The following is a 25272-nucleotide window of genomic DNA, read 5'->3' on the forward strand; positions in this document are numbered from 1 at the left end:
ATCACACTCCTCAGCCTCCCTGGTAAGGCCTACACCAGGGTATTGGAGAGGAGAATCCGGCCGATAGTCGAACCTCGGCTTCAGGAGGAGCAGTGTGGTTTTCGTCCCAGCCATGGAACACTGCACCAGCTCTATACCCTCTACAGGGTACTCGAGGGTTTATGGGAATTTGCCCAACCGGTCCACATGTGTTTTGTGGACCTGGAGAAAGCATTCGACTGTGTCCCTCGTGATGCCCTGTGGGGGGTGCTCCAGGAGTATGGAATCAGGGGCCCTTTACTAGGGGCCATCCGGTCTCTGTACAAGCGGAGCAGGAGTTTGGTTCGCATTGCCGGCACTAAGTCGGACGTGTTCCCGGTGCATGTTGGACTCCGGCAGGGCTGCCCTTTGTCACCGGTCCTGTTCATAACTTTTATGGACAGGATTTCTAGGCGCAGCCAAAGGCCGGAGGGGGTCTGGTTTGGGGACCAGAGGATTTCGTCTCTTCTTTTTGCAGATGACGTGACGCAAACAAATAATTGAGTCAAGTGCGGAAGACCTTGCACTTCAGCTCCAACGTGACACAGAGTAATAATTGAACAAGCCCAGGTGTGCGTCTTCAGTAATATTTCATTTGCATCCTCATAAGAACAAATTCTGCCAGCTTAGCGAGATGGTGGTATTTTTGTCACTTATCCTTGTGAAGACAGTCTGGCTGGTTTCTGCCCATTCTGCCCCTTGGAAAGGTGGCACTGAAGAGACTTTGAGAATGTCAATGGCAAGTTAACAGAGAGCAGAGTGGACACCTTCCCACTGCTTTTACATTATAGATGTGTCTTTTCCTTCACAAATTCAAGATGAGCTTTCCCAGGGAACCTTATTTTATTAGCCTTTTAGAAAATACAACTTGCATAAATTTGATCTTTTTTACTAGCTGATTTTACCAACTTTGCATTGACAAAAATATTTAAAACATGCATCTATATCGAAGTTGCACTAAAATATTTTTTTAAATTGCAGCTATTGTTATACATAAAGAAAATTGGAAACAGTAAACTACCAAAATTACAAAAGTGTTCTTGGTCATCATCATATCTGCTGTCAGTTTTATTTATGTTCAGAATGTTTGTGTAAATTTTTTAATGTGAATGCAAGCATTGCTTTTACTAACAGTGCATCTGTATACACAGATAGGAATTAGCAGGACCCCTTTCTGTGCAGATACAAAGGAAGTGGCAGTGACGACTGGTGGGGAATAGCATTGGGGCAGAAACCCAAAGACAAGCTGTTGCTGGGGTCATTTAAAATACAGTGGAGGACAAGTCTGAGCTGACAGGCTATTGCAAAGTGAGGTGAGGAGGTGAATTGTAGTTATGCTGCAGAACAACTAAACCTGGTAAAAAAGGAACTCAAAGGTTGTCTTGATTTTTTTTCTTTTGCTTTTTGTTATTTTCCTGTTTTTTAGCCCATCTTAAAACAGAAAATAATAAAATTAGATTAAATAAATTACCTGGCTTTGAGAAATCTTGTACCCACCTCATCTAGCACTGCCTCGGCCTCTTCTTCGGTTTTCCCAGGAAACCTGATCCGCATGGCGGTGAGTGCTGACAGGGTTTGATGCACCAGTTCATCCTCTTGCTCCTTACTCCTCAGGTTTATCAGCGGGTCACCCTAAAATATGCAAACAACAAATAATAAAAAAAACAACACTATATACATACACATATCATCACTGACATGACTGTTGTATTAACTTTGAGATTATAATGCAGCATTTGAACCATTCTTTAACCAGGGTGAAATAATTATACGACAAATGCAATGCATTTTAAGAACAAGAATTAGGTGCAAGTGTTGGAAATTGTTGTGGATTTTGTCTAATCCAAACAGGGTCAAACTTATACATACAGGCTCAAATATACATCCCCATAGCAATATTAGGTTAATTGTCAGTTAGAAAGGTTAAGAGAAAGTACTGTTTTTTAGCTGTAAACAAGGTTTTGGCAAAATCCTGGTTAGATTTTTGATCACTCTTTTCAATAGAAGCTTATCGGAAGCTGTTTTCTAGCAGATGCAAAGGCTGGTGCAATTCCAAAGGCTTTATTCATGAAGAGGACAAATCCTCTTCAATTATTTTGAATCACCACTGTTGCCACCTACATGTCAAGACAAATTTACATGTAACACTGATGTTAGTGCCAAAAATAAATACATAAATATAAGAAAGATGGGACCTTCTTACACATAGTATAAAGTGTTTTTACCTTCACATCACAAAACCATTCCAACCTCAACTTTAAAAAATAAAGTTGGGCCCTTATTGAATTCACAGATTCAATTGTGGGTGTATGTATATATTGGAACCTATATCTAAATTTGAACTATTATATCTAAATCTACATTAAATTTGCTGCACTGAATTCTTATTTTTAAAATTAATTAACATTTATTTCTATCAACCCTGGAAAAAAAGCAAAAAGAAACCATTAAAATGCATCTTTAAAGAGGAACTAAACCCCAAATCAACTTAACTTTTCTTTGCAGATAAACTGTTTAAATTGGCTCATAAGTGTGCTATCTTTATGTTACAGTGCAATTTTTTTAATTTCATGTAAACATGTTTAATTCTGCAATATTTGTCCTAAAACTGTCTTAGTGCTGACCTCTTAAGGTTGAACAGTGATTACTGCAGTTGAATTTTCCTGTTGATTCAAATGGTTCAGCTTGATACATGGTTACGTCACAGCCCCCGTGTTTGGGTATAACGACATCTCACTCAGACATGCCCCCGTAACGTTCCTCCACTGCCGCAGCAGCACCCACTTTGGGCATCGCTGAGTCAGCGCCTTCAGCCACCAGCTTGAACTCCATAAAGTCTCTCTTCACCTCCGGTGATGAAAGGGGGTGGGACCTCAAAAGATCTATCTGTGGTAAAACTACCAGCAACACTCTGCTTACTCTCCATGTTTCAATGTACCAAAATAAGGTAGCTGCCACTTTCCCTCGTCCGTCTGACCACAACCCTGCTTAACCTCCTCCTCTCATCTCCGCACTTGGCGTGCCCACTTTGGTGGCAATTTTCAAAATTTGTCTGGGGGCAGAGTTATTCTTTTACATAGGGTTTAGTTCCACTTTAAAAACCCAAAATTAATAGGACATTTATGCCCATGATCTGTGTGTATGTAAACTTATTACTAGAATCAACAATACTATTTAAGACAAAGCAGGAGAAAATAAGGGTTTACAGGTTGAACTAGCAACTGAAAAATAAAATGGATCTAACCAATTTAAGCTTTTTTGCACATTTTATTACTTAACACATCAAACATTTGCATGCAGGTATGTTGCATATCCTACTATATTAGAGTGGATGGTCCCCAGGCTGCTGCTGTGAGGCACACGGTGAGTGGAGCCACTACGGCTTAGCGAATGAGAGCGAAGCGTGGCGGAGCTCGGCCTGGTGAGAGGTGTTACCAACGAAACCACCGGACATGGTCTTATGGACAATGCTCGCATCTCACTGGGTGACGAGAGTGAGGCAATGGAGCGAGGGCAAGAGATAGAACGTCTGATTGGACCAGAAAGGGTTGGGGACACAGAAGGAGCAGTGCTGGTTTTGAGAGTCTTGATTGGAGGTTTCCAGTGCATGCGACCTGTAAAGAAACAGGAAACATAGAAAAAAAAATTTGTTTGAGAAAAAAGCCTTTCATTCCTTTGCTTTTGACAATCTTACTGTCAAGCTTTCAAGCTCTCCTATTTACTTTGCATTGTTTGGCACCTATGTGTTGAGATGAAGTGTGACACACTGACACAGCTGTCCAGTTATTGTGTTATTAGCAATTCTGTCTTGGGTAGTCAACCCCAGAAATTTAGCAAAAATCTGGTTCTTGTCTGGTCTTGAAGGAGCAACTCTAAGTCTCAGACACAAACAGATGCACATCAGATAAGCAGGCAAAAGCTCAGAGAAAATTAAACAGAAACTCTCACAGACTCTGTCTATAAACCTGGATACTGTTCCAGCTTGTCTATCAGCCAGTGTATTAGTGTGCATCCGACATAAAACAAGCTTGCAAGTATATACGTGCGTGTACGTGTGCTTTGTGCGTGTGAGTGTACGTGTATATATGTATATGTGTGTGTGTGTGTGTGTGTGTGTGTGTGTGTGTGCGCGTGTTTGTTTGTTTGTGACTGCTAATACTCCCAAGGTTTGGTCAGTGCCAACTGTGAGCATTATGGGGCTTAGTTGTAGCAGTCCTTTGGTGGCTTGGTATAGAGAAGGACTTGGCAAGGTTGCCATCTCTCTCAGCAAACACACGCCATGCATACACTTTCAAATAAAAAGTTAGGTTTTTCCATGAATTCGCCCCTTATTTAGTGACAAATTGAATGGGTTAATGTAAGACTCCTCACATTGAGCGCTGTAACTCAGCTCACAATGCAACCAGAGAATTTCTCAGCCAAGGTCAGTGTATTGACTTTTGTGAAAGGTGCTCTCACTTCTGAGAGCAGAAAAAGTGAGTCGGTACATGTGACTGTTGTGAATTTGATGGAATGTTTGAGGCTAATCGCTCTTGCTATAAAACAGTCTAATTCAACATAAACCCTCAAGGTATTTTCAAGGTGTTTTACGAAAAGGTCTTTGCTTCTACTTCAATCAAATTTCTTCTATTTGTCACTGTGCTTAAATTCACCCTCTTTTTTGTGGAAGTGCGCTGTTCAGAAATTCCCCTGTTCTCAAGAGAACGGTTTGGCTCTTTCCATATGCATTGTTCTGCGACTGTCCTCCTGAAACATTTCTTTACCAACAAACACAGGAGAAACAAGCCATTTTCCAAAATTTACAGATTAAGTTTGCTCTGCAGAAATTTGTGAAGGAATGTGCTCCTCAGACATTGTGGTTCACATTTACATGACAGCATCATGCAGTTGCTGCAGATTTGCTGGCTATAAATCCATGATGTGAATCTCACATTTCACCACATCCGAAAGTTGCTTAATTGGAGTGAGATCTGGTCACTGTCGAGGCCACTAGTGTACAGTGAACTCATTATGTTCAAAAAAACAGTTTGAGAAATTTGGAATAGTGTGGACATAATCACATGGACATGGTCAGCAAAATACTGTGGAGTTTAAATTATGTTCAGCTGGTATAAAGTGTCCAAAAGTGTGCCAAAACAAGTCCCCACTCCATTACACCACCACCATCCTATGCATATTTTTATCTGCATATAGTTTTAGTTCTCTCGTCTAGAATTTTGATTACCTTCTAAAAATCTTACTCATCTGCTAATATTTTCTTCACTTTTCTCTCTACTGTTCCTGGTAACCGCTGTTTCTTTCTCATGTAATGAAAAGAGGAATTAGCAAACACAAAACAAAGAAAACAAGAACCTTGCCAGACGTCAAACTCTGCCAAACTCAGACCTTTTTCCCTACCTGAACGCTCAGCCACGTTTTTCTCCTTGCTCTCGCTGAGGTCATAGGAAACCTTCTTCTCGCCTCTCTTTTCTCTGCTTCTTCCTTCTCCTGCTTTCCTCCCCTCGTCCTCTTCATCTGACGAGGAGCATGAATTATCCGCGCTGCTGCTGCTGGTAAAGTCAGCCAGGTAGTCTGGTCGTTGGCGTTTTGGCATCTGGCTACATTCCGGCATGGCAGTCAAGGGCTGGCAACAACAAAGAAACAAACATTCACCACCCACATAAGAGCACAATATAAAAGTGAGCATTAAGAGTCATTAATCTTGGCATATACAGTAATACAAGTTATCAGACACACACAGGACATCATGTAATATTTTCAACAAACCCTGAAATTTTTCATATTATGTTCAAGAACATCCACAAACTTTAGGCTTTCAAATCAGAATCTACTATCAGCCTCAAAGACTAGACATGAAGCTTGAGGGGATCCAGACTGTTGCTCAACAACTGTGGAATAAGCTTCCTTTGTTTTAAGATTGTTTTAAATAATTTATTCAAAGGCGTTTCTATAGGCGTTTCTATTTAGGCTCTTTTTAACTATTATATGTTTTGTACGTTTTTAATCATATGTATTAAGGATCTTATTTCATTTGAAAAACATCATAAAAACAATTAATCATTTTTATCCCCACTTCACAATTATTTTATGCTGGTCTGTCACATAAAATCCCAATAAATTGCACTGATGTTGTGCTTTAAAAATGACAAAATGTGAAATAATTCAAGGGCTATGAATATTTTTTCAAAGTAATATTTGCAAAAAAGAAAAAAAACAGATGTCTGAACTACTTTCATTGTAAAAAACTACATTTTGTTTAAGAGCTTCCCACTCCAACTTGGACTCACAAGGATGCAAGTGTGGAAGGTTATGCACAGCCACTCATTGCCCAAAGGTATGTAATTAATGAACCTATAATACTCACACAATCAGTACACCTCTTTGTACTCTGTACCTATAACAACAAAAACATTCCACCTTGAAAAAAAAACTACCTACTTGCATATGAAAGGGTAGAGTCAAGGTAGAACAGTTCATTCATTCTTTAACAGTAGCTGTTTGCATCCATGCTTCTTGAAATAAATAGGTAAAAGGCTGAGTAGACAAGAACTTTTGAAATCACTGAGAGCTTCTTTGACAATATGTAGTCCTATTAGACACAAGGTCAAAACATCCATGTTTGCAAGTTCAAATGTAATGCATGACCTGAGAAACAGAAAATAAGTTTTTAGTTTAATGTTAATTATAAATCTAACAATTTGAAAAGGGGTCACTGTGATTACATTGGTAAAGCTGTTCTACATCCATTATTCAGTGTTCGAGTCTGGCATCACTGTAAGGCCACCCAAATTAATAAGCAGGAAGTGATCACAGGTCTCAAAGAGTCACCGCTGGGTAGTTGTGTGGGTGAGTGATGGAGGAGGCTAGAGACAGGGAGAGATTAAATACATGAGAAGAGAATAAGAAGGAAATATTGGAACATCAGATTGATGAGGTGAGACATCAAGAGAGGGACAAGGTGAGTCTCTGCAGTTACTGCAGAAAGGAATGAACAGGGGCACAGAGGAGGGACTGAATACACAAAGAGAGATGGAAATGAACACAGAAAGGCAATGACTTTGGACATAAAGGGGGGGGGATGAAAAGGGTGCATGAACAGACAGTCCTCCAACGGTGGAGTGCGAGACAAAGACGAAAGATCAGACACTAAAAATTTGATGAAGGTTTGGTGAGAATAGGGATCATTCTAAAGGAGCCAAGCAGTAGGGTAGGGAAAGAGAGCATCAACCACAAGTGCAGGAATAATATATCACACTTAGAATTTGGAGACAAAAAGCAATTAAGAAGGCTTATAAGCCTCTCTCCCATCATTTTCCTCAACTCTCTATTCCGTCTGCCTTAACATTTCCTTTGCCGACAGAAAAATCAGTGCCACATCCCTCCTTCAAAATCCTATCTCTAATTCCTCTCGTCGCGCTTTTACATTCTGCTCGGTTCAGCTCCAACAGATGGCTTGTAAGCAACTCACTCCAGAGAGGGAATCTATCCGTCACAGCACTTTACTTCCCCCCCGTTATTGATGTCTCTCTCCATACGTTCTGCAACATCGAAGCTGACGGGCCTGAAATTAATTTGGACAACAGTGATAGTGTCTGAACAAGTTGTCCTTCTGGCTTGGGCCTCACGAACTTCAACGTCTGGTCTCGAACACACTCCTCAAGTGTTCCAGTCAATTTAGCCCTCTAGTGAGGGATGATGTACACGTGTGGAAAAGAGAGAGGGATGGAGAGGCGAACAGAGGAGAGTGGGGCAAGTTGATGGAGGGAGTAATGTGCTGTCGTGGGAAATTGAAGGGGCTTACAGGTGTATGTGACAAAGAAGAAGAAGAAGATAGACAGAATGAAAGATAGCAAGGGGGGGTGAAAGTGGGGGAGCGTAGGTGAAACAGGCTGACAGCTGTCCCCTTAGGGAGTTGGGTCCCTTCTTTGGGCCTCTTTCTGATTTCTTTTCTTTCTTTCTAAAGCTGCTAGACACCCACAACCCCCTCCCCAACACAGTCCCCACCACCACCTTTATTTTTCTAAATCACGTCCGATGTGCTTTTTCAGAGTGTGAGCTCCAGGCATCTGACTACCTCCATCCCTTTCTTTCTGGCACTCTTCTTTTTTGAATGTCCCATGAGGCATCTGGACCCTATGCACTCTCTGCTCGGTGTCTCCCAACCTCGTTCCCTTTCACCCACCTTTGGGCCTCGTTGCCTGGAGGATTTGCCCATCAGCTTCTCGTCATCCAGCTCACATTGTTCCAGCAGATCCAGTATATCTTCTTCCTGCACGTTAATACACAGAGACAGCTCAGTTTACATGAGAAAATCCAATAGTTAAACACATAAAATAGATCATTAATCAAGATGGCTAAACCTTTTTTATACACTTTTAGGGTAATTACTAAAATGCTTTGATATGTTTCTATAATGTCAGATGAGGTTCCAGAAAACAAATAAATCCTCAATGAATGTAAAAGAAAATAAAAAGCTTTACTTCAAAGATATATGCGCCTTGTCTGGGGAGATTGGAAAAGAAACACTGGCCTAAGATTCCTTGCTGAGCAGAGTTCATAAGGGCTGAATTAAGAAAAAACAGGAGCTCTAAGGCCTACGCCAACATGCCCAAGTCTGGTCCAGTTGGCGGCTGTTGAAATCCACGAAAAGATTATTAATGTTGTTTAAGGCAGGGAAATAACAGGATTCCACTTGCTGCTCAAATCCAAAGAGATTGTTAGATGGCTGCTGGTTCACTGAGTTGATTCTAGTGTTACTGCTTGTGAGTGTGTGAAAGCCTGTATGGTGGGACATGCCATTATGGACACGGATGGCTTAAATGTCATATGTTTCATATGTTAAGTGACTTTCAATCTGTCTGTATGTTTGCATTGAACTGACTTTTTTTTCTGTGAAGAGTGTTGAGATGACATTTGTTGTGAATTGGCGTCTCATTCAAACTGAATTGAGTGAACTGAATTAATTGAAGAAAGTCAGTATAGAACTGGAGAACAACCAAAACTCATGTTTTTGCAAACATTGTTTGCTTTTTTTGGTTGTATATTGCATTTATGTTTTTGCTATGCTGCTGGCCACCCCTATTGTCACCCATGGTAAAATATAAAAAACAAAGAGAGTGATCTTTGACCATTTTTCGAAGAAATTTATTTTGCATTCTGGTTAATGTTTTGAGTTCTTTGGAGAAGCAGCAGAACCACATAATCCTTATCCATACTTTTGGGACATTCTCTTTGCACTGGAAAGTCAGATTTCCCTAGTTCCCCTTCAGAAAAACAACAAGATTGTCCCCTAAAGTGTGACTGGGAAAGATTAAACCCGACAAGCAGCTCAGAGTTTTACATCCAGTATGGCTGCTGATGGTTCACATGATGGTTTAGATTTCATTACATCAATGGTGCACGTAGTGATGTTAAATAATTGTACATGTTACTTTAATTGTTCAACACATAAAATGGAGAAATATTGCTAACAGCATGCATTACTAATAGTAGTTAGCACGCAAACAAACAGCAAATGCCACTGTTCACTGACTTGCAACTAGCACGCTCTGAAGCTGTGTGATGTCCTTCCCAGCTCTGAGTTCTGTCTTCTGACAAATCAAACTAGCATAAAGAATGTGCATGAGGTGCTTACCCACACATACCACCTCTGTTTCAGTTTTCAGTCTCATCTGACCAACCAGTTTAAAGTCCCAGAAGAATTTAGCAAACTGCACATGTTTACATTTGTGATGGTAGGAGAGAAAAACTTTTTTTCTGGCATCTTTTCTAAATAACAGACTGGCATGCAGGTCGGCACTCTTTGATCTAGTTCTCCAACAGTGTACTTTGGAGATTCTTTTTACCTGTCTTACCATCCTTCGCTGTGTGACTGTTAGCAAGATATATTTGGCTCCACGTCCACCCTAGCAACCAGTGACTAAAATAAATGGCCCTATAAATGGTCATATCATTTTAATACCCGAGTGAAACGGAAAGCCATGGATTAAAAGGTAAAAAAGTGAATGAAAGATTGAATAAAAAACAAAACTTTTCTTACATTTATCTAGAGAGATAGGAGTTGTTAAAAACACTTTCTTCTTACATTTTTTCCCCCAAATAAAACCAAATGTGCTCAAATTAAAGTTTGAATTTTTTTTAACTGTTCTGCGTAAGATTATGCTACACTGATAAAAGATTAATTAGTTAAAGGTTTTGCACGCATCTTTAGTAGAGGTGCTAATGAATGTGGCCAGAGGTGCGACTTAGTAATTCTCCACTAAGGTCTCCAAGTAGGTCCATGAGCGAGGTAATTATTTTTTCTAGGCTAGTTTAAGCCATATTATCTGTACTGATAGATTGCTTTGTATGACGTGCACTAATACCTGCTGGTTTCAAACAATAAATCACCCCAACAGACACCCTCTAATGTAACACAATATAATAAACTAAGGTATTGTGGGCACTCATTCAAAAGATGGGGCCTTCTGTAGCCTTTTTACCACTAAATGATATTTTAAACAGCCTTGAAGAGCCAGGAACTAAAATTTAAACTTTTTACAATGTAGTAATTATTATAGGAAAAATGTTACCTTGCCTTGCTTTGAGGAATTATTTACAAATTACAGACAAGTCTGCTGCCAACTCAATAAGCTTTTATGAGGTGAAAGCTTCCCCACCCACTGCGGTTTAAAAATCACTGGAGGCCCATTACCTTGTTAAACACCAGCAAGTGGATTACACCAATGTCTGACATGGTTTTACAGCACAGGAGAAACCCCAACTTAACATATGTGCAGAAAATAGACATGAAATAAAAGCTGTTTATAGTTTCTTGATTTTAGCAGTTTTCAATTTTTCTATAGGAACTAAATCTTATTTTGTAATCACTTGTGCCCTTTATGTATTTCACAAACTTGCCAAACTATACATTTGCTTGTTTTACACAATAACATTGTATTTGAGTTTGCATATGTCAGGCTGCACATATTAAACAGTCTTTATAATATAAAGGTCATTTTATAATAATCTCAGTATAAACCATGAACCTCTGATTACTTTAATATTCTGTCATATTTTGGGGTTGTAGAGGACCAAAACTCAGGCATGAGGTAGGCAAAATTACGCTACCAGTCAAAAGTTTTAGAAAGCCTTTCTCATTTACTGGTTTTCTTTATGTTTATGACTATTTTACATTGTACACAGATTCTCACTGAAGGCATCAAAACAGTGAATTAACACATATGACATTATGTAGTAAACAGTCAGTCATTTTCTACCACTTATTCCATAGTGGGTCGCGGGGGAGCTGGTGCCTATCTCCAGCAGTCTATGGGCGAGAGGCTGGGTACACCCAGGACAGATCGCCAGTCCGTCGCAGGGCAACACACAAACAACCATGCACACACACACTCATTCATACACCTAAGGGCAATTTAGAGTGACCAATTAGCCTAACAGGCATGTCTTTGGACTGTGGGAGGAAGCCAGAGTACCCGGTGAGAACCCACGCATGCACAGGGAGAACATGCAAACTCCATGCAGAAAGACCCCCGGCCGGGAATCAAACCCAGGACCTTCTTGCTGCAAGGCAACAGTGCTACCAACTGCGCCACCATGCAGCCCCATGTAGTAAACAATGAATTGTAAAAGAACTTTGTTATATTTTGATTCCTTAAAGTAGCCGGCTTTTGCTGTGATGACTGAAATACTGACCTTTGACCGTCTCTCAATGAACCTCTGGGAAGTTCTTTCAAGACTCTTTGTAAAACCATTTCAGGTGACCGCCTCATGAAGCTCATGACGAGCAAAGCAGTAATCAAAGCAAAGGGGGGCTTTTTTGAAAAATATAAAATATAAAACTGGTTAGATTATTTCACAGTTTTTGTTTAGTTCATAATTCCATGTGTGTTCATTCATAGCTTTGTTGCATTTGGTAAGAATCTACAATTTAAAGAGTCTTGAAACTAAAGAGACCCATGTAATGGGAAAGTCTCTCTAAAACCTTTGAGCGCTATTTGTATGTGGAGAGTGAAAAACAAAAGAACATCAAGATAACCAGGAGAACACCAGAACCATGATGGAGTACAACAGGAGAATCCAACAAGAAGTACTGCTGAAATACTGGGAGAACTAAATGCTGGAGCGAGGAACAGGTGAGTCAGATTAACTGAATAAGCAACAGCTGAGGGGCAGAAAGACTAGAGGAGCTGAGGAAAATGGATAAACATAATGAACACAGAAGGAAAGCATGGGGTGCAGGGAAAAACTAGAGTAATCACTGAAGAGAGCAAAGTAAATTATCTTAACATAAGAAAACATGAATTCACTCAAAATACACAACTAACAGAATCAAAAAACCAAAAACTAAACAGTGGTTAAACACAACTCAATAATTCTCAGAGTGAAGGTCGAATCCCTGCATTCTTCTGTGTGTTTGGCATCTGGCTACATTCCGGCATGGCAGTCAAGGGCTGGCAACAACAAAGAAACAAACATTCACCACCCACATGAGAGAAGAATATAAAAGTGAGCATTAAGACTCATTAATCTTGGCATATATAGTAATACAGGTCCTTCTCAAAATATTAGCGTATTGTGATAAAGTTCATTATTTTCCATAATGTCATGATGAAAATTTAACATTCATATATTTTAGATTCATTGCACACTAACTGAAATATTTCAGGTCTTTTATTGTCTTAATACGGATGATTTTGCCATACAGCTCATGAAAACCCAAAATTCCTATCTCACAGAATTAGCATATAATTAAAAGGGTCTCTAAACGAGCTATGAACCTAATCATCTGAATCAACGAGTTAACTCTAAACACCTGCAAAAGATTCCTGAGGCCTTTAAAACTCCCAGCCTGGTTCATCACCTGCTCACAGTGCCAAAACCACTGGTAAATGGTTTACTGACCATGGTATCACTGTGCTCAATTGGTCTGCCAACTCTCCTGACCTGAACCCCATAGAGAATCTGTGGGATATTGTGAAGAGAACGTTGAGAGATTCAAGACCCAACACTCTGGATGAGCTAAAGGCCGCTATCGAAGCATCCTGGGCCTCCATAAGACCTCAGCAGTGCCACAGGCTGATTGCCTCCATGCCACGCCACATTGAAGCAGTCATTTCTGCAAAAGGATTCCCGACCAAGTATTGAGTGCATAACTGTACATGATTATTTGAAGGTTGACGTTTTTTGTATTAAAAACACTTTTCTTTTATTGGTCGGACAAAATATGCTACTTTTGTGAGATAGGAATTTTGGGTTTTCATGAGCTGTATGCCAAAATCATCCGTATTAAGACAATAAAAGACCTGAAATATTTCAGTTAGTGTGCAATGAATCTAAAATATATGAATGTTAAATTTCCGTCATTACATTATGGAAAATAATGAACTTTATCACAATATGCTAATATTTTGAGAAGGACCTGTACAAGTTATCAGACACACACAGGACAACATGTAATATTGTTAACAAACCCTGAAATGTTTCATATTATGTTCAAGAACATCCACAAACTTTAGGCTTTCAAATCAGAATCTACTATCAGCCTCAAAGACTAGACATGAAGCTTGAGGGGATCCAGACTGTTGCTCAACAACTGTGGAATAAGCTTCCTTTGTTTTAAGATTGTTTAATTTATTCAAAGGCGTTTCTATTTAGGCTCTTTTTAACTATTATATGTTTTGTACGTTTTTAATCATATGTATTAATTATCTTATTTCATTTGAAAAACATCATGAAAACAATGAATCATTTTTATCCCCACTTCACAATTATTTTATGCTGGTCTGTCACATAAAATCCCAATAAATTGCACTGATGTTGTGCTTTAAAAATGACAAAATGTGAAATAATTCAACGGCTATGAATACTTTTTCAAGGTGATATTTGCAAAAAAGAAAAAAAAACAGATGTAAACAGTGGTTAAACACAACTCAATAATTCTCAGAGTGCAGGCCGAATCCCTGCATTCTTCTGTGTGTCGTCGTTTATGTTTTATGACCTGATAAAGATGAATGCACAGTAGTGTAGCTCAGTAACGCTTAACATCAGATTTAGTTAAATTCGGTTGCATACAGTAAGATAAATGATATTCAAGGATAAAATGGTGGAATATTAAAAAACATGAATGTAAGCTCAGAGCAAATATAGTTTAAGTTTTAAAATATATTCAAATTTTTAATGAAATATCAACATGAAGAAAACTTTTAATCTCACTATAAAAATACAGAAATAACGTTATATGGCTTTGTTTTCCTTTGCTGTTTTGCAGTAAGAAAGTAGTGCAAATTGTTAAAAAAATTGCAAAGTGGTATTACATGTAATTCATGTAATGGAGTGGGATAATACATTCATACTTCCACCTACTACTTTTTCAACCTGTGAGAGGGAAATGCAATATGTGAAAATGTGAAATGCTGATATCATGAATGTTTAACCATGTTTGAAATAAATTAAATATATAAATAAATTTAAGTAAATATAAGTTATGTTCTTTTTTTATTAAAAAGCTACAGTGGCATCTAAAATGTGTGGCACCCCTAGTAAAGATGAGAAACAGTTGCATAATATCACAATGAAAACTTTGCTGCACTTTTCAAACTATGGGCTTTGAAGATTTTTTCCCTCCATTTCCATCCTCGTCACTGTATGGTAGTAAGCTAAAATATTCTCCTCCAGCCTTGTTTGTCACTGTCGTTTTAAACTTTTAAAATCATTGCTCTGACTGTAGATATGGGCATGTTAAGAAGATTAGCTATTTTCTTTGGACCTTTTCCTAACTCATGAAGATCAACAGACACCTGCCTTACTTAGATGGCAAGTTTTCTTGACTTCCTGATTTTTTTTAGTCTAAGCAAGCATCAAATTTATTTACCAAGAATGGAATATGGATTACTAGTTAAAGGTTCCTCAGCACTCTATAAAATTCAAAAAATTGAAAATAAAATTGGAATTGCTTTATGTGAAAAAAAAATCTAAGTCCGACGGATGTTTTTCAGAATTGAAATATCGCCACATGCCTTTCACCTTTTATTTGTTGGTATTCAACTCCATTCTTGCATTCTGGTATTTGGTGACTCCTACCTGTATCTGAAAGAAAATCCACTAAGTAGGAAAGTAGTCTGACTGCTGTTTCTACTGGCATTTATTTATGCAATCAAGCCATCAAACAGCTCTGATCAGAATCTCCTCTAGAAAATGGAGCAAATTGAAAAAAAAAAAATTTTTAAGCCCTAATATCAAGAAGAAAATTTATGCAAATGAAGTGTTTTGAACATACACAAAAGGGATCTGTAACACTGTAACGCTGATTACTTCAAATAGTCAGTTTTTTTTTACATCTGCATCATGCAGGTTTTTAGCAGTTGTTTTGTGTTTTCTTCCCTATTTCTCCTTGTTCATTTACTTTACTGAAAAATTGTAATTAACCTTGAACTGCAAACAGCGTCATCTCACATCAGAGAGTTGTTATTTGTAAGAGCAACAAAATCTAAATGAAAATCCATTTATAGAGTGAATATTCATTTTACAAAAAGAAATCTGCTTTTAAATTGTATGTTTTTGTGTTTATAAATTGGCCAAAATAAGACGTTTTAATATCCTTGCTTAACCGCTGCATTTGCTGTACTTGCCTCTTTGGAAACGTTGGCTAAGACTTTGAGTTTATGTGTTTTTCTATGTTAATGACAGAACACCACAGGTTGGTTTGACAACATCCTGTTTCTCATTTTCATTATTCCAAAAAATGAAGGACTAGCAAGACATCTTCTGAGGGATGGCAAAGATATACAGCCAATAACAGAGCTAACAATCTGATGCATACCTTTCAACCTAACTGTAATGGAAGTGCGGAGAAGGGTGATGCAAACTCTGTGGAAAACAGTGTAACTCATTGCTGAAACGTCTCTGGCGCAGCAAGCTGTAAGCAAGAGGGTGCTCTGCAGTCAATCAATGTTTTTTTTTTTCTTGGAATACAACACGGGCTTTGCTTTCTTTGATAGTGTGACAGTCTGTGACTTTTTCAATTCATGGCCGTGAAAAACTCGCAAAGCCCACAAACAAAAGTGTTGCAGGTGCAAAAACTGTCAGGCAGAAATATCAATTATTTGCTCCCAAATGAAATTTGGACTCCTACAGAAAGAACAACCCTACCAGGACGGATGATGATTTTGGGGGAAACAAAAGATGTTTTCATTCGTACATGTTTTATGTTAGACACAAAGTCAAGCTATGAATCATTTATATTTCAAATATTTTGGAAAAGTGTTGCCGAACTGCAGTCAAACTGAAATCAAAGACACCAATGGACAGAAATAAAGAAAAGCACATTTAAACACTTTTAAATACTAATGCCAATCTCTAAGGTTAGGGATAGGGTTACAAAATAAGTTCAAGGTATCTACATGTTCTCCATTTCAGAATGTAAAACTTCTATGCCCTGTGTAAATGGAAAGTATATTTTGCATTCTGGTGAACCTCCTATGTTATATAATTAATTAAATGATATTAATTGCACATTTCTAGTTCAATTTCACACCCCATTCCCAGGCTTGATTACAGACTGACCTTAAAATTTAGAAATCTCTTAAATAGAACCTGTCTGACAACATGTAATTGATCCCAAAAAGCAACACATCATGCCATTAAATGAAGAATTTCAAGAAAAGATGATAAGGTCATTGTCTTTAAGTCTGTAAAGGTTTCGAATCCATTAAAAATTCCAATTAACCACTGTGAGAGCTTTTATTAACAAATGGAGAAAACCAGCAGTTCCCAGGAGGTCACCCAATAACTTAAAATAACATCTACAGCACTGAAGGCCTCACTTGACTCAGCTGATAAGTTTCAGAACACTTTGTTTATGCAACAAGACATTGATTACAAGAACACCAAGCAAGTTCACATCTGAATGGAAGTGTTATAGCTTAAATACTAAGCTAAAAACCCTCTAAATAAAAACAACTCTGGTTATAAAAAGGTAATTATGGACATTTGGACTCAGTTTTAAAGTTTTCAATGCAACTAAGTTCACTGTTATTTGTTTTCTCTCAAACAATAACTGGGCTTTATGTTACCAAAACGTGGACTCAAGTGACTATCAAGTGACTAATATTATCTATATGACAAGATCTGCATAGAAACTAGAAAAAGCAGCCTGGGAACAGAAACATTTGTCCAAAAGTTTTGTCTTTTTGCATAATTATCCATACCTTAAACATATTAACAAACAATATGCATGTATTTTTAACACATTTCAGAAACTGTGTAAGCTGTTATTCACACACTATTTAAGAGACAGTGCTGGCCAGAAGTGATTATGTTATGCCAGTTATGATCTAATCAATATACAATGCCATCTCCTCTTTCTAAATCATACGGCAGCCAAATATGCACTTTAAGAGGTCAATTGGTATCTCGACCTAAAACTCTGATTATAATTAACTTAAGGGCTTTTTAAAGTACAAAACATTTATTAAATGTGCAGCAGGCTACACATGACGTAAAAAGCACATCTGCATGAAATTTGGGCTGATCAATTATCCGACTGAAGTTTAGGAACCTTCATTCTTTCTGATAAAAAGCCCAGATTAGTATTTCACACTCAGTTGTTAGACACAATTGTGGTGGCAGATAGCAAGCTGCAGAGAAACTCTCTCTACCTTTCTGCTTTGAACAAAATCCTTGTCTCTGTGCTGGCCAAATCAGAAATGTGGATTTTTCAGTTGAACTTTCATTGATATCTTGATAAGGTTCCTCCACAGTGACACCATTCTTGACAAAAAAACAATAACCTTTAGAGAAGCAAACAACAAAAGATCCTAAACTGTTGAAGTAGGTTCTACAATCATTGTAATAGGTCCTTGTAAGTGATATGAAATTAATTAGTAGTGTCAATACATTCATCAAAAACTCTCACTTTTACTTTCTGCATGCCAAAGTATTTGCATATTTATTGCTTTATTTCTTGGTGTGGTTAATTACTGCTCCATGCTCCCCACCTGTGTCTTTTAACGTCATTGTTTTATTTCTATTGAATACATAAATAGACATGAGGAGAGAAAATTGCTCCTGAAGTCTCCTTCAAAGACTTATAAAGTGTGTTTTACAGAACCTAAATATGACAAAGCGACTATTTCTCTTGTCAACTCATCTTTGCGCTGTTTAACTCTCTTTTCATCTCCCTTTATAATTTGAACAATCCTAGTAGCTCTCAGCCAGTTTCTTTCATTGCTATGTTTATCTTCATAACTTCACCTTCACAATTTAGTAAAAGCTGCACTTCACTAACAGAAGAGCCTTTGGCACTTACAGTACATGCACACATTACCTACTAACAACATACATTTATCAAGTTCTGAAAGTACTTTCAGTTCAACATGTTCAGTGTCTCCTTGTATATTCATGACTTAATCTTTGACATGAAGCAAATGATAAAACATATGTGGGAAGCAGCTGTTACTCACTCAGAACTGATGCTGTCAGAAAGACATAAAAAAACCAAAAGATTCAGAAAGAGGACGGACGGAAGAATGAAGAGTGTCGAATTGAAGAAAGAAAGAAACATAATATTGTTCTGTGGGATTTGATTTTCCTTTTTAAAAACATCATGCACAACACAATAAATATTTGTGAAGAGACCATATGAATGACAGTAAGCGCATATTGTGCTCTGCCTTCCTACATATTGTCAAACTTTCTAACAAAAACCAAGGACTGCAACACACTCCGCATTATTTGCACATCCCTATTCGTTTCTGTGGGTAGAATCTTAATAGAAATGTGTGTGTGTGTGTTCCTCTGCTTCCTGCCCACGGATGCCTGAACATGGTGTGTGTGTTTGTGTGTGTATGTTCAGGTGTGGAAGTCTTCAGGTTTCTACAGTGTGTGTTTGTGTGAGTGTGTGTGTCCGTGACAGTCTGCCACTGATGTACGTGCCTTCATTCGTTTCAGAGGATTATTCATTTCCTTTTGAAGTGAGGCAGCTCGCCCGGCGAGGAAGGTCTGAAAGGCGGCCGAGAGCAGGCTTTCATACTTTTCCAACAGCAGCTTGTCGTCTGGGGGGTAAATACGTCTGTAGGCCACAGAGACAGGGAGAGAGAGGGGCAAGGAGAGTGAGAAAGGAGTGCAAAAAAAGAAATAAATGGGAAATGGAAGGTAATGGAATAGGGTTATCATTGAGGGGAGACAGTTGAAATGTGAGTGGGGCAATAAAGGGTGGAGAGAAGAAAGGACAGATAGAGAGACAGTGGGGTTAAGCAAAGGAAGCATGTTAGGTTAAAGGACGAGTGATTGAATTTGTAGCAATGGGTTAGTACAGTAGAAAATATAAAAAACAGAAAAAGGTGAGAAAATGTATAGAGATACGGAAAGAACAGGAGTAAACATTGGAAAAGGAAGAAAGAGTAAGAAAGAAAATTTAAACAAGAGACAAGTGAATGGAGTGACAGAAAACTCAGTTGGAGAAAAAGATTGCAGCACGTTCAGAGGAAAATGGACAAAATGAAAATGAGAAAAAGAAGGGAGCAAATTGAAGATACAAAAAGACATGTTCACTCTTTAACCTTACGTCAAGAAACTGTGCAAACTCTCATTTAATAAGTCTTTTCACACGGAGCAATGCTTCCACACAGCTGCTTTCTGCACCCAGGTGTACATTTTACAATTTCTTTGTTTTTGTTTTGCAGTATGCTTTAATGTGTCTATTTGCACATTTCGAGATTTCACCCTCAAGACTAAACTAACCCCAGTGTTTATCTTGGAGCCGAAGGGATTAGAACAATGTGTAAACCTCTGCCTGGTTATCCTCAAAATGCATCTGCAAACTCGCCCTCATCATCGCTTTGGCCATCAAATCAAAATAATGTCAGCTTTTTAAGCAAAATAAGCATAGGCAGTTTAAGTGGAAAAGCAGATTAATGTTTTGGCGTCTGCAAAGGACAATTAGGAGCCAAATTCCACTCTGTTAGACGGGCCTTTTGATTCAGACGTGAAGGTAACGTCTAAAGCAGAACACATTCTTATATGATCAAATTCTGCACTTTTTGTATGAATACTGATTGCTAAAGAAGTGCTTATGAGATGCTCTTACATCTCAGCATGTGAATAGTGGATTCTACTGCAAGTAAAATGCCAAGTAAAGGTCAACTATTTCACCATTAAAACTTTAACTGCTCCCCATCTGCTCTAAATTGTTTTATGCAGTGGAGCTGTTCAGGGGACCTGATTTTCATATTGTTGAGAAGTTGACCCAATTCTACATTACTGCAGCTCAAAAAGAGCAAGTACTAAGTTCTGAGTCCTGATATGAACCAATTACTGAAGCACCTTTCTTAATACAGTTCAGTATGAACATTTTCTAACTATAGTGCTTTGCAAAAGCATTATTACCCCTCAAACATTTTCACATTTTGTCACGTAACATCACGTTATGTAACACTTTTCACTCCATTATCCAAATATTTAAACAGTATACCACAAATACAAACCTACCAAAACATAGGGAGAACGTTATTAAGAGATGCAGCCAAGAAATGCTTAGCAACTCTGGAGGAGCTGCAGAGATCCACGTTAAGGTCAGATAATCTCTCAATAAAACAACTATTATTCCTGCACTCCACAAATCTGGCCTTTCTGCAAACGTGGCAAGAAAAAAGCTACTGTTGAAAGGACATGTTTGCAGTTTGCCACAAGTTATGTAGGAAGTACAGCAAACATCAGGAATAAAGTGCTCTGAGCTATTTAGCCTACACGCTATGTGTGGCAGAAGAGAACAGCTGCAAATAACCCTGCAAATGCCATGCCCACAGTGAAAAATGGTGGTGGCAGCATGATACTGTGGGGAGGCTTTAATTCAGCAAAGACCAGGAGGCCGGTCAGAGTTAATGTGGAGATAGATGTAGCTAAACACAGGGCAGTCCTGGGAGAAAACCTGTTAGAGGCTGCAAACGTTTTGAGCCAGGGAGCGAAGTTCCCCTTTCTACCAGAAAAAGACACTGAACATGCAGCTGGAGCTAGAGTGGGATAATTTAAATCAAACCACAATAATGTTTTAAAGCGACCCAGTCAAACTTCAGACCATAATTCAACTGGGAATCTTTTAGGTTTCTGTTCACAGATGCTCTTGGTCCTATCTGAGTAAGCTATTTTGCAAATAAAACTGGACAAAAAAGTCAGTCTGTGGATGTGTAAGGCTTGTAGAGACACACCACGAAAGGCTTGCAGCTATAATTGCAGCAAAAGTTCTACAAACTATACAATCGGGGAGATGATTACAGATTTTTATGTGTAAAAATAAATATACGAGACCTTGTATCTGTTTCCTTTAACTTCAGAATTATTTAGTATTTTGGTAGGGAACTTCCTGTAACCAGTGGGTTGCCGGTTCGAACCCCTACTCTGTCTGTCTCAGTTTTTGTGTACCAGGGCAAGACACTTAACCCTCCTTGCCAGCTGATGGTGGTCAGAGGGCCCGGTGGCACCGATTGTATGCCAGCCTCACGTCTATCAGTCTGCCCCAGGGCAGCCGTGGCTACAGTGTAGCTCACCACTGTCAGTGTGTAAATGGGTGGATCACTGATTGTAGTGTAAAGCTCTTTGGGGTCTCTGGGGACTTCTATACAAGTGCATGACATTTACCATTTACTTTGTGTTCGTCTGTCACATAAAGGATACAATGCAGTTAGGGGTTGTTAAGTACGAAAAAGGTCCAAGGCAATTTAGTCCTTTTGGTACGTACTGTTTTGAGTCAAGTTCCTTTGTGTATGGACCTGAGTCGTTTATTTCTTTTCAAAAACACAGTTGATAAAATATCAAAAGGTCTTACCATATTAAAAAAACACTCATGGTCACTTTTTTAGAAGGGCATTTAAACACCGCGGTCTTTCTTTATCTGAACATATGGACGAATTAATTGATTTGCTGGGAAACGAAGAACTACAACTATTCCTTTTGAGATGAGAGAAAATCCATTTTTGTTTTTGCTTAACAGCACCTTTAAAGCCTCATGACTTCTGCTACAAATGGGTAGTGAATAAGCAACAAGCAGTTGGATCTCCATCAGATGTAACAGGGTCTGTACCTGAAACAGACCTCATCTAATAGCCAAATGTAAGTGAGTTCATTACTCAAACTCATCTAATGAGGTGCAGTGTGTTAATCAGAGTTCAGCATGGCGCTGGGGCACCATTTGAATGCTAAGAGGTCTTTATTAGGGGTGCTCCAGACAGACCTCAGCCTGCCTGCCTGATTGACTGTCTGGCAGCCTGTCGAGGAAAAGGAAATAGGTGACAGCACTTCATGAGATTAGTCAAGAAGTTGCTTCGACTTTTGGAGACAGGAAGACAGGCTAGTGTGTCTGTTTTCGTGGAAGAAATTGAGGGAAAGACAACAGTGAAACAGATTTCTGTGGATATTGACATGCTGCATAAAGAGACATAAAACCAGAAGTGAGCGAGTAAAGAGAAGTGAACGGTTTACATAGGACAACTGTTAAATTTTAACTTGCTAAGTCATGCTGTAGGGTGACAATCGACACACTCTGTGTCTTCCAGAGACCCAGCTGGGGGTTTTGAGGAGAAGGGGAAAAAAGGTTATTTTTGCAAAGGATGAGATGGCTCGCAGCAAGCAAGCAACGTTTACCTGCTAATCTTTGATTCTAAAATGCAGCAAAGGGTAAGAATTTGCAGTGAGGAGAAGCGATTTGAGCCTCCCTTCTCCTGCTTTTCTCTAATTTAACTTGACTTTATTCCAGTTTCCTGCCACCTCAAAACAATAGGTGTTTTTTTTTTTTACCTTCTTTGAGCAGCAATATTTATTTAACCATGAGTTTGGCGTTCTGCAGATTACCAAATAAATTTGAGCAAGCTGGCACAAAAACCATGGGTGGAGCTCCTGAAGGGAGAGCCCATTCTCCCCAGCTGTTTGCCTCATCCTTACCTGTAATTCCCCAGATGTTGATTTTCATGTTCTTCCTTGAAAACCTGCTTGCGAACCTGTGCAAGTCGCTCTTTCTAGAAACAAAAGAAAATATTTCAGTTAAATTCTCGTTAACAAAAACAATAAAGTCTTGCAAAACACAGTGTGAAAAAAGAAAGAATTCACTCTCCCCAATGAACAATAAAATTATCCTTTTCCCTCTTTACCTCCATTCGTATGTTATGAAGGTGTAATTGTGCGTATAAGCTTGTCAGATTGAGAAAAGCAGACAGGTGGGGACCACTTTGCCCCTAGCGACGCAGTATCATTAAATACTGCGTGATATGAGCCTTCAGCAGACCTGAACCTGAGCTCACTCCTCAGCCAAAACAGCACTCAAACATGAGGTGGTACCCTTTTTGAAAGAGCGCCTCTGTGCCTTCACTCTTTATTCCAACTGATTACAGCTGTGGCTATCAAAAGGCTAATCAAAGAGGGTGGGAGGCATTAAAGCACTAGTGACTGCCACTTTTCTCCATCTAGATGAGAAAGGCTCCCTTGATTTCTCCATTTGAAAGAAAAAATAATTAAATGGTACACATGTCTCAGAAAATTTTGACTCTTCTGACATGCCCTGAGAAATAAGTGAAATTGAGTTTGTTCTTACAACCTATTTTCCTATTTGAGCCTATAACTTAGCTTCTAAATCTGCAGCACACTGGTGTTGTTTGTATCGTGCAATAAAAATGTAATGTGCTTTTTTTTGACAGCACTACATCCACATAGACTAAGATGCAATCCAAACTATATGTTTAAACCCTAAATTTAATAAAAATAAAACAAAATCAAAACCGAACCTTCAGCCAGATTTAACCTTTTTATCTTTAATTTGATTATTGGAACAAGTGAGTTTAAACCGCAGCATTTTCTGTTCAGCTTTATTGTATGAATTCGTTCAAATGAAATATGATGTCTGTTGCAATTGTCACATAGTATTGTTGACATTGTGGAAAGTGAAATGTCTTCTTACTTTTCTCAACACTTTGACGCAGTCATGCTGGGTGAACTGTCCACCCCCAAAACACCCCAAATGGTCCCTCTTCACTTCAGCCAAAATGAGGCAATATCTCTGTTTTTTTACACAGAGTTTAAAATTTTGACATGTCGTTTTTCAACTTAGACAAGTTGATCGAAACCCATGAGTTCAAGCTAGAGAAGGCGTCACTGTTCCTCAATGTTTATCCAGCTTAAGGCTTTTTGTTTTAGAATGCAAACTGCTTTCACAAGTGAAAGAGCACAAAGATTAATACTGGTCTTGTCCATGTCCCTTGTTTACAAATTTCTCCATACCCTTTAAAATGTTTTATGTATTATGGTTGATGAAATCCCCTAAATTCTTTGCATTACTACTGAACCACTAGAGTTTAAGATTTAAGTGAAGCCAATAGCTCAAGCTAGTTTAATTCTTGGAATGTGCAAAAGAAGATCTTTTTTTTTTATTGTGCAGCTGGTCTAATAGTGTTTCAGCACCTAGTTTAACTGAGATATTTTGAAGGCATTTAAATGCATATTATTCCATATTTATGTATGTTTGCAAAAATTACAGCCAAAGCAAAAAGAGTAGGATTCTCAAAGCCTAGTGCCATTTGCAGTGCACAAATATGAAATATTTTATGTCATGTAAAAACAATTTGGACTTTGATGCAGTAGAAGAAACAGAAACAAAAATGAGCTGCTGCAGTGCTGGCATTACAAAAGGAGGTTATTGGTTTCGCAGCAGATATAATTCATCCTGGGCTTTCTGGATGAATTATACCTTCATTCATCTATACAGGTTCTAAAAGTCAAAGTGGAGTATTGCTCTCCTTTGACAACAGCTGGGGAGCAGCACCTAATGCAGCATTTGACCTGAACAAGGGGTGCGTTGCCACTGGTCCATGGTAATTAAGAAACCTGTCATTTACTAAGGACATTGCAGAAGGGACAGTGCATGACTGGAAGAATGCATTAAAAAGCTGCGCAAATTTAAATAAACTAAAGGTTTAACATCTCATTTGTGCTATACCAGTTCCTCTTTCCTTCGTTCCAGCGTGTGACGTTGTTTCTCCCAGTTCGAGGAAGCTGCTGAAAGTTTTTTCATGGAGCCATGTCCATAAAGCCGTCTCTGAGCTTCCGCTTTCTCCTGAGCCAGGTTTCTTTTCTTATCACTGGCCCTGAACCACAGTAAAAAGAGGAAAATAAGCACATAAATGTTTAGATGTTTAGGTTCTTAACCCAAAAGCTCTTAACTTTTTAATGAAGCTCTATGCTGTATGTTTTGTTTTCTGTTTCCCACATAACAAC

The 25272-nt window shown here is 38.6% G+C and overlaps 1 protein-coding gene across 7 annotated transcripts in view; it reads right to left on the reverse strand.

Annotated features, from left to right (window-relative positions):
- Positions 1-25272, reverse strand: part of ttll7 (tubulin tyrosine ligase-like family, member 7) — a 94907-nt gene that overhangs the window by 20529 nt on the left and 49106 nt on the right. For all 7 annotated transcript variants that reach the window (XM_047375191.1, XM_047375193.1, XM_047375196.1 and 4 more), the window contains 7 exons: positions 24995-25142; positions 22951-23024; positions 18952-19087; positions 8201-8287; positions 5416-5641; positions 3337-3632; positions 1516-1650 (listed from right to left, as the gene is read on the reverse strand). In XM_047375191.1, coding sequence (XP_047231147.1) covers positions 1516-1650; positions 3337-3632; positions 5416-5641; positions 8201-8287; positions 18952-19087; positions 22951-23024; positions 24995-25142 — 1102 coding nt within the window. The remainder of the gene's footprint in view (positions 1-1515; positions 1651-3336; positions 3633-5415; positions 5642-8200; positions 8288-18951; positions 19088-22950; positions 23025-24994; positions 25143-25272) is intronic.

This window comes from Girardinichthys multiradiatus, chromosome 9 (genome assembly GCF_021462225.1).
Source record: "Girardinichthys multiradiatus isolate DD_20200921_A chromosome 9, DD_fGirMul_XY1, whole genome shotgun sequence".
Taxonomy (NCBI): Eukaryota; Metazoa; Chordata; class Actinopteri; order Cyprinodontiformes; family Goodeidae; genus Girardinichthys; species Girardinichthys multiradiatus.